This window comes from Sesamum indicum, linkage group LG3 (genome assembly GCF_000512975.1).
Source record: "Sesamum indicum cultivar Zhongzhi No. 13 linkage group LG3, S_indicum_v1.0, whole genome shotgun sequence".
In the NCBI taxonomy this organism is placed as follows: Eukaryota; Viridiplantae; Streptophyta; class Magnoliopsida; order Lamiales; family Pedaliaceae; genus Sesamum; species Sesamum indicum.
This window is the reverse complement of record NC_026147.1, coordinates 7,264,025-7,274,667: the sequence shown is the minus strand read 5'-3', so window position 1 is coordinate 7,274,667 and position 10,643 is coordinate 7,264,025. Positions and strand designations below refer to the sequence as shown.

The 10,643-nt window shown below is 33.8% G+C and overlaps 2 protein-coding genes across 2 annotated transcripts in view; one reads left to right on the top strand and one right to left on the bottom strand.

Annotated features, from left to right (window-relative positions):
* The window catches only part of LOC105157548 (serine-threonine kinase receptor-associated protein), a 4,794-nt gene extending 2,547 nt beyond the window's left edge, over positions 1 to 2,247 (bottom strand). Inside the window, exon 1 of the mRNA XM_011073957.2 lies at positions 1,579 to 2,247. Coding sequence (XP_011072259.1) covers positions 1,579 to 1,696 — 118 coding nt within the window. The 5' untranslated portion in view covers positions 1,697 to 2,247. The remainder of the gene's footprint in view (positions 1 to 1,578) is intronic.
* LOC105157547 (26S protease regulatory subunit 8 homolog A) lies at positions 3,718 to 8,804 on the top strand. Its single transcript, XM_011073956.2, has 9 exons — positions 3,718 to 4,068; positions 5,070 to 5,167; positions 5,717 to 5,941; positions 6,799 to 6,861; positions 6,942 to 7,105; positions 7,277 to 7,433; positions 7,553 to 7,651; positions 7,867 to 7,977; positions 8,477 to 8,804. Exons 1-9 carry the CDS (start codon positions 3,873 to 3,875, stop codon positions 8,615 to 8,617), a joined length of 1,254 nt encoding a protein of 417 aa, XP_011072258.1. The 5' UTR covers positions 3,718 to 3,872; the 3' UTR covers positions 8,618 to 8,804.

Sequence of the window (10,643 nt, the reverse complement as noted above, 5' to 3'; positions counted from 1 at the left end):
TTATTGAACTGCAAGGCCAAATTAGGGACTTATCCTCATGGAAATTTGGAAACCATACACATAAGAGTCATATACCAAAGTTCAGCAATGCAATTTTAGAACCTTGATTAGTTGCTTTACCATAATCATGTACATAGTTTACCATGAAAATGGTATGAATGAATCAGTCTGATCTAACCAACATACTGTTTATCGAGGCACAGCCTGATAATCAATTAAATCCAACTCCCTTAATCTCCATAAAGTAAAGAATCATACAACAATGTAAAACCAGATAAAAAGGTACAACTACACGAGAGGCAAATGGCTATTCAGGTCATGTTTACAAGAACTGAACTGGTGTATGCAACAATGTCGTTAATAGAGTTAGTCTTCATGCAGTACAGGTCTCAACTAGATGAATAATAGCAAACTGTTGTGTGACTAAGGGGCAATACTAGGCAATCTCCAAACAGCAAATACTTTTCCTATATTCATAAATGTTATTAAATATTTCTTCTGTGCGATTTTGCATGCATAAACCACAATTACTTGGGAGCAAACCATCTCCCCTTATCATATTTGTCCGTCTCTTTTAGTTAGTAGGCAAAAGTAAAAAAATTGTACCCCCCACACTCCTTTGGATTTGTTATCATTGTCCATCTCCAGACCAGCAATTTTAAGAACTGGCTTTTCAGGAACATATCCCAATGGTGTTTTACATGTCTACTAAGAATCTGTCCACTAAATGTGCTAGTCTGATCCTCAAGTTTATCAGAAACTGCCAGGCGAGGGAGATCCTCCCCACCAATAATCCAACACTCCAAAAACTCATCCTGTCCAATGGCACATGTGAGACACAGCAACCCGAATCCAATGAATGTATGAAATGGTGTATGGCATGCTCTAAAATTAAAAAGACAAATGGATAATCCCAATGACACTCTGATGGAGTGTCCAATGTATTTCAAACTTTTAAAAAGTTTTCTTTCTTTTTTTTTTTTTTTTGGGGGGGGGGGGGGGCTATAAAATACTAACAAAAACAATCAAATATTCATAAACTTGATTGAATAGAAAAAAGTGATCTCATCTAAACTCACTTCCTCTGTGTTCTTTAATGTTACTTTTCCAAACTCAGATGCTTCTCTTGGCAAGAAAATAGTTCAAATATCACCTCTACTTACTATACTAATCTCACTATAAATCTTAACATTACACACACACACACACAAGCACATATATACATGTATACATGAGTGTGTTTTCTGTGCAAAAATAAGTAAAGTATATTGGATAATCACTTTGGGTCCCTGTGATTGTGTCAGTGTGCATTGACCATAGCTCCCCACTAATGCCCAAAGAAAATAACTTAATTCCAATAAACAAGGGTAGCTAACTATTGCATTTACTGAACCCAGCAGCACTAGAGTGAAAATGATCAAGTTAATTGCATCCGCCAGTATTTGAAGTAAAAAAAACAAGTGCGTAATCATAATGTTAAAGACAAAATAACAACATTCATCCATAGTTCTGCAGTTTCATCAAATAAATATTAGGGGTTAAAAAACACATTTTCAGTTAAAGGTATGTAAAAGTTACCCTTGCTTGCACTAACAAGGAAGAAACCATCAGGCGTTATCGGGCTGTAGAACAAATCCACAACTGGACGTGAATGTCCATGGCAAACCAATGGAGCTACAACCTTCTTCTTATCCATTCTTCAACTGCCCCAGATATAAACCCAATAAAAAACTTCCTTTCTAAAAATACAAGGAAAACTATTCACCCAACAGCAGAAGAACCCTAGTCCCCGATCCCACAAGAATTCAAGGACCAAAATTCACTCTTAAATTCTGACAATTGACACAAAAAAAAAAAAAAAAAACGCCCAATTGCCTGAAAAATGAAAAAGAGTGATATCTGATATCAAAATGAAAATGTTCCTTTCTTCTTCACGAAAATGCGATTTACAAAGTAAAAACAATAAAATTTCAGCAGATCAGATATGTTTGTAAAATATAACTAGTATCTTTGGTTGTATGTATGAGTAGTGGCGGCAATGAACACAGGTGGGAAACCCTAATCTTTGGAAGATTATAATCGGTTAAAATTCTGAGCGGATCCACACCTCCTAACCCTAGATAGATCAATTTTATTGGTTAATTGTGGTCAAATTAGAAGACAAAAATATCTAAGGGAGAAATTGAAACTCCATCATAGGTACAGAAACTGTACTGTAGGGCTAGGCGCAGGATGGTTAGACACGCCCTCTCTTATTTATACACAAATTTTCGCTGTCCGTTTTACTTTCTCGTTTTCCTTTCCCAGGGTCTCAGTAGTTTTTGCATTCAAGCCCCTCATCTTTGAACAAATTGTACAATTGACCCTGTGAAATTTAATTATTTCGTATGACGTCCTCGAATTTTATGAAAACTTGTCATATATAATACAAGAGTAAAATTTGTCATTAATAACACTTTGATAACTAAATAATTATAAATGACTCAATTGTTATAAAAATTTCACTATTAATGTCGTTTTGATACTCAATTAATGTTTGTCATTTATTTTTTCTATTATCTTTCACATTAATGATTCATCGATTATTCAATTTTTTTTTTAAAAAAGAACTCCTAAAAAATTGGCCAACCTAATTGACCTTCGAGCCCACGCCCAATTAGGATAAAATCAGCAAGTTAAAAATGCACAAAACTCAAAGAGCAAAGAACCACCTCCATCCAACTAATATTTATTGGCGAGATCGACTCAATTTTCAACCAGATTGAATCAATATGTTGTTAATACTCCACACCTCATGAGACATGTCAGTAGGGATAAATTTGTCATTCGAAACTTTTTGGATAAGGCAATATATGCAACTACTCCTCCCCAAAAAGATTGTCTGTATGCAGGTTATATTTTTCTTAATATAGAACACGAATAATATAATGTATAGTTGGACCAATGATATATCATTAACTAAACCTTTTAAGGAATTTGGGCACATTCAAAGTGTGCTTAATCGCATTCAACAGCTCATGAAGTCTGATATAATTATAAATATTCTTTTCTATTTAAAAAATTATAAATATTTATCTAAATCAGCGATCGTCTAAAAAATATCCCATTGCAATAAGTTATTACAAAGGAAAATTTGTTAAACGACTATTAATTCTAAGAAAATATTTTATTTTTTCAAACAATGATAACGAATTTATAATTATAACAAACACTAGAAAATTTGTTCTAATTTACCCTAAAAGAAAACTATGATGCAATGTTAGAGAGATAAAAAATTTGTGAGAATATATATATAATATGGAAGAAAAAACTATCAAAATATAGTTATGCTAAGATCGACATCCTTAACATGTGGTAAATTTATATAAATTATTTCTATTTTTGAATGTTGAGATCACTATTTAAAGACGTCAACAAATATTACACAAATTAATAATATTTTTTAAGTGACGAGAGTATTTTTTATAATTATACAAAAAATAAGGATGATATATGTAAATAGACGATAGATAAGAAGGTTTAAATGTAATTGTATCTAATAAATATCATGATATGCCGGCTAATAAATGAAAAGGCTCTGCTTAGCACAAAATATGGAGTGAAGTGTAAGATTGTAAATCTCGAAGGGGCAAAAGAATATTATGTGTAAAAGAAGGGCATCTTGACAATTAACTGAAATGTATCCTTCTTTTATTTCATGTTCCAAATAAAAGGGAAACAAAAATTCCAATAAATTAGGCGGTGAAGCTCAGGAGTCAGGTAAGCAGCCAGTACGAAGACAAGAAATCTCATAGCCTATATAGCTTGAGAAAGAGGAAAATCACTTGTTCTCCGATCAATAGAGATATCAAGAGGTGATTTTATAGGTTATAATGGCGAGTGCGGCGATGGAGACTCGGAAGGTGGAGGATGCGAAGCCGCAGCACCATCAAGGCGGTGGCGTCGGTGGGGGGGAAGGGCTCCGCCAGTATTACCAGCAACGCATTCAGGATATGCAGCTGCTAGTCCGTCAAAAAGTTCACGATCTCCAGCGCCTAGAAGCTCAGCGCAATGACCTCAATGGCCGAGGTTTTTTACTTTTTTCTTTTCGCTGCCTTTTCGCCTGAATTTGTATGTGTTTCTTATATCTTTCTTCTCTTCCCCCCCATTTTCAAACTAAGACCTTGGAATTGAAGCTCCTCTACGATTTATTTATTTATGGTGGTCAACTGTTGATATTGCGATTCACTAATGAGTTTATAGGGTTCCTTTGGATTTCGTCTGTCTTAATTTTACTTTCACTCGTAGTTTAGGCTTCTCGTTAGGTACAGTCGTTTACCTGTTATTTCCGGGAAGCATGTTATGAATTTAATTTAGCTACTGAGAACATGTATACATTTGTTGGATGATGGGAAAAGCGATTCAAATAAAATACAGCTTTGAAATTCGTTGTGGATGATGCTAGCTTGTGAATAAGCTTGACGTTCGTCATTCGTTCAGTGCTGAAATTTTAATCTCTCTTTGGTTTGGGGTTTTTCCTCTCTGTTGATGCATGAGGGATTTTGCCTTTTCTTTCTTATTCTTTTAAAGAAAATTGTTGCTGTAGTATTGATTTACTGAGTAAGAGGTTTTTATCTGGTACCATTGATTCTTGCTTGTTTATGTTTGTATGTGCTGGTAGCATATGATTTTTTGTGGGGAAATGAGCTAAAAATTGTAACAGAGTAAAGTGTATACTGTATAGTTCATTATTGAGTAGGATGACATGAAACTAAATTTAGAGGTTCTACTCCCACGCACAAAAGCTTTATTCTGTTTCATTTTTGGCTCATGCAGGGGCATACTTCTGTGAAATGCGTTATTTGTGTCTTTTGCATTGTATTTGTTAGGCAGGAGCCCTCTTGTTCTTCATGCTTTAATTTATGGTTCAAAACTTCGAGCAACGATAGAATTAATATTTGATTAGCATGAACTAGCTGGGCAGTGGACCTCGGGGAAGAGAATAGATGATTTAAGTTCAACATATTAGTGGTGGGGATTTGCTGTGTGCCTAATATTCTTCTAAGAAAAATTTTGTTCCTTATGTTCAGTGAGGTCATTAAAGGAAGAATTGCAGCTCCTTCAGGAGCCTGGATCTTATGTTGGCGAAGTTGTCAAAGTTATGGGAAAATCGAAGGTCCTTGTCAAGGTAAGCAATTGTTTCTGCTCTCAAAATGTATTTGTTTACCTTTTATGGTTGGTTATTGTTGATTTTTTTCTCTTACTTTGTTGTTTCCTGCCTTTACCAACTCGTATGTTGTTATTTGGTTACCAACTTTTACTCTGCTTTGCTTTATGGATTATGTTCCCTTCTATTTATCAAAAAGAATGCATTGTCATTCCATGTGAGGACCTCTTTACACATGCTCGAACCATTGATTTTATGTCTGCGTGTGTATCTTAAGCGGCTTACTCTCTCTCTCTCTCTCTTATGTATATGTACTTTCTCTTTTAAGCATTGAATCGTAAAGGATATCTTTTGACACTGCATCTGAGGGGAGGTAAACCACTTCTCTAATGCCTACAGCGATATTTGAAAGGGATGCTATTTTTGTTTATTGATAATTTCCTCCTTGTCGGTTTTGAGAAGTTGTTCTTAGTTTGTGCAGATATTGGTATACACGAAAAAATACTTCTCCTGTCTCCTCTGCCGGATAGGCATTTCAATATTGAAGTTTTTGTGATATCTTCTGCATAGGTACATCCTGAAGGGAAGTATGTTGTTGACATTGACAAGAGCATTGACATCACCAAGATAACTCCTTCAACCAGAGTTGCTTTACGTAATGATAGCTATGTGCTCCATTTGATTCTTCCAAGTAAAGTAGATCCATTGGTGAATCTTATGAAAGTAGAAAAAGTTCCAGATTCTACTTATGACATGATTGGTGGTCTTGACCAGCAAATTAAAGAGATAAAGGAGGTGCATATATTGGAATGCTTTCTCTCTTGTTGCTTTGTGTTGAAGATTTCTTTCAATTGCATCTTCAAGTTTCTACTACAAGTGAAATTCTTTACCATCTTTGCCTTCTTGTTGTCTTTTATGGCTGTCCGATTTTTTTTTTTTTAATTTTTTATATCTTTTGATGGTTCTGGAAAGTGCATTTATACATTTTCTGTTCTTCAAAATTTTTCTCCCTTCCGAGGTAAATTGAACACTAGTTGGGTCAGAAGCTATTCTTCATTGCTTGCTCTATCCTCAAATTTTTAATGCCTTAAATTTATCTTTTTAATAATTAAAAGGATAGCTTTGATCCTCAGGAAGCCTTCCGACGAAATTTCTGAAAAAAGTTAGGTCAATTACCAGCAATTTATTAGCTTTCTTGGTCATATTTAGCTTTGATAAATAAAACGTACCTGAGGAAGAAGGGAATTACCAACCCTAAGCATTTTAACAAGGTAATAAAAATTTCTAGGTTCGAATTGAGGGCTGAAGAATAATGATTCAACATAGTATTAAGTGTATCAGTAGTAACTGTGCCTGTACAGCATATCCAATATTTTAGTGGATTAGGTTTTGTGACTAAATTAATTTAAAGGTTATAGGAAACAGGATCTGCCTAACATGTTTGTCCATAGTATGGTTTTATGTTTTAATGCTAAAATAGTTGTTAGAAGCGAGTATATCCTGCAATTGTAACGTCAGGTTGTCTATATTCAAATACATCTAGCAAAACTAAGTCTGTGATCGTAACCTGCAAACTTCTAGAATTGCTAGCTATGGTCTTTCATCTACGCAAAATTTATAACCTTCATTTTGCGGTTGTTTTTACTTCGTAGGTTATTGAACTTCCAATCAAACATCCTGAATTGTTTGAGAGTCTTGGAATAGCTCAACCTAAGGTAATGTCATCAATTTGTAATAGTTATATCTTCATACTTGGGATTAATTCTAATTGGTTTATATCCTTGAATTACCCAAGGGAGTCTTGCTATATGGGCCTCCCGGCACAGGTAAAACACTGCTTGCCAGGGCAGTGGCTCACCATACTGACTGCACTTTTATCCGAGTCTCTGGATCTGAATTAGTTCAGAAGTACATTGGAGAAGGCTCTAGGATGGTCAGAGAACTTTTTGTGATGGCCAGGTTCGTTGCCTTGATCCATATATATTTTCCAAATTATGTGTTCCTCTTATTTATCTTTTGCTGCACTGATCATCTTCTTTCCGTTGCCATGCATGCTAGGCGAATAGATGTATGTCTTCAATATGTTCTTTACTTTACCCTGCCAACCGCTTAGTGATGGTATTTTGACAGAGAGCATGCTCCATCAATCATCTTCATGGATGAAATTGATAGCATTGGATCTGCTCGTATGGAATCTGGAAGTGGCAATGGGGATAGTGAAGTTCAGCGAACTATGCTGGAGCTTCTCAATCAGCTTGATGGTTTTGAAGCATCTAATAAGATAAAAGTATGTACTTCACCTTCTGGTTTCTTTGTTGATTCTACTATGAAAACATCTTAGTTTTGAAATAACAATCTGGAAATTGAAAGTAGAGATGAAGTTTTATGCATGAATGACCTATACAGGTCTTGATGGCTACCAATAGGATTGACATTCTGGACCAAGCTCTTCTTAGACCAGGAAGAATTGATAGGAAAATTGAGTTCCCAAATCCCAATGAAGAGGTATGCTGCTTGTGCTTAGTAGATCTTCTTTTCCATTCCCTGCATATTCCTTTATACTTTGCAGTAGCTGCTGCTAGTATGACTGCTAGCGGAAATCTTTAAAACCCCCAAGTCTTTTTTCCTTAGATTCTCATTTCGCTAGTAGTTTCTTCAACCTTTCGGATAACAAAGCGAATCCCATTTTCCACCTGGCTAATTGTTTGAAATTATTTCAGTCTCGGTTTGACATCTTGAAGATTCACTCAAGGAAAATGAATTTGATGCGAGGAATTGATCTGAAAAAGATTGCTGAGAAAATGAATGGAGCATCTGGTGCAGAACTCAAGGTATGTCTTATTCTCCTTAATCTTTGTGTTATTTGATAATGATGTACCTTTATGCATCATTTATCTCCAACAACATAAATTCCTTAGATCAATAATATAATTTACCACACATGTTATATATTTGAATGCATTAGCTCTGGATCTGTTTATGAAATTACAGATGCACTAATTTTTCATTGGAGAGCTTATGATTGGGATTTAGTTGGATGGTTTAGTGGAATCTGAGCAAACTTTGCTTCTTGTTGGGCAAATCTGTAAAATCTAATAAATGACCATGCCTGTCCTGCCAAGGTAGCTCATTGCTTAGTTGCAGGGATCTCATGTTTACCAGTTACAGGTCTTGGGATCTGATCTAACTCTACACTGAGAAGAACAGTAATAAATTGTCTTCTACATATCTTCTAAACATAATATATATATATATATATATATATTAATATATAATAATAATTCTGAGGTAAATCATGAAAGAGAACTTAATTACGTTGTTTTTTGGCAGGCCGTTTGCACTGAAGCGGGAATGTTTGCCCTGAGAGAAAGGAGAGTTCATGTTACTCAGGAGGACTTTGAGATGGCTGTTGCCAAGGTTATGAAGAAAGAAACAGAGAAAAATATGTCTTTGAGAAAGCTTTGGAAGTAGATTATATATAGGTCTGGCAACTACAAACGTTGTTGATCTGGTGTGGGTTACCAACATTATCCCAGGTGAGTGCTTGAACATGAATGTAACCACTTTTGATAACCCATATCTTATCATGAATTCGTGCCTTCTGTTTCTGTACTTCACTAATGGAAAGAAGTTAACTTTTCAACCTTTGAGTGAATAATGGTCCTAATCTTTGTTGTTTTTGTTATTATTGCCAACTAAAGAGGTCCTTAAAATCAAGTAGTATATTTACACATGTTAAGACCACCTCCATGGAGAAGGGGCAAAATCAGCACTTTACTAATTCAACGACGAGTCGCCTTATGCAGTTTTAAAGTTAAATGTGTTTTAACATCTAGTTTCCTGGATTTTTGAGTTGAAATTCTTTACTGACATATGGATCTCTTATTGGCAAAATTATATATAAAAAAGATAGTAATCTTACGGATGATTAGTCGCGGTTATAAACTTTACAATTTGCTATAATTTGTCCCTGTGGGATGACGAAGTTACATGGGTACATGCACAGGCAAGGAAAAATAGGTGGTGTGATTCCGATTTTGTTGTTAAGAGTGGAGGTTTAGTTGGTGTGATTGTGAAGAAGGAAAAATGAGTGAGGGGGCGTTGGTTTGCCTTTGCCAGGGTGGTGCTTATAGTTCTGAATAAGGCTCTATCCATCAGCCTTGTAAAAAGAATTTGATGATGATTAAGATTAATTAACGAGTTCCAGTTCCAGTTTTAGTTTTGTTGATATTAGCTCTCTGTGTCACATACTTCGCAAATTAAATTAAAAACGAGGTATTCACATTAATTATTTTTCACCAACTTATCAAAATATATAAATCTTTATTTTGATATATATATTAAATAAAATATAAGATGTCATAAAATTTATTAGAAAACCTTAATTCGATAATCTGTTCTATTCGCGCCTCTAATTGCACAGGTTTTGACCAGAAGCTTTTTTTATTTTTAAAGTAGCTAACTAAATAAAAGGGATAATTCCTCTAGTAAAGTTTGGTGTAACTACGTATAGATTTTTTGTGGTTTTAAAAAATTATATTTAGTATATATGAGATTTATTTTTATCTAATAAAGCATTTTGTTTAATAAATTTGAGGAATTTTGACTAACTGAGAAATTTAGTTGTTAGAACATAAGTAAATTTTAAGATTAATAGATGCAATTTTGTAAATATTATGGCGCTTATGTGTAATAGAAACAACGGTATAATTATACTAAATAGAGTCGATAGTTTTACTTTTCTTTTTTAAGATTTGATGTAATTTCAGTGATTTGAAAATTTAATTTAGTATTTTTTAGGTTTGCTTTCGCCTAGTTCTTACGTTTGTTCAAATTTATAAGATTTGCTGATATTAAAAAAAAAAATTGAATAAAAAAATATTACTTTTTATTGATTTATTAATATTAGAAGTTAAATAACAAACTTTTGTTTAAATCAAATTATTCTTATATATCGTCATATATTAATATATTTTCACCGTCATAAGAATAATTTTGGTAGAAAAAATTTATTTGACGTGCAATAAGTTAGTAATAATTCAATAAAAAATATTTTTTTATTAATTTTTTAATATGAAAAAAATTTTAATTAATAAAAAAATATTTTTATTAAATAAAAATACATTTTAAAATTATTAAATATAATTTTTTAGATTAAAAAAATTATATTTAATGACACTAAAGCTTACGGGAATAGAATAACCATGAATATGTCAAAGGAAAATTAAATTTAAATATTTATCTCGGATAATGAAAGTGAGATCAACTTGCCTCATCCCTTTGATTCCTGTCAAATCCGGTGTCATTTTCGGGGGACTAACTCCAAACGACAAAAAGCGCAAAAGCGAAGAAAAATCGTGCCTTAATGAGCAGAGAGGTCCGTCTTTTCCACGTAGACAATCTTATCCATTTCCTCCACCTTCTTCATCAAGTCTAGAGCACACCAAACCCACTCTCAATACCCTTTTTCCTCTCACTACCATCAATCAAATCACAT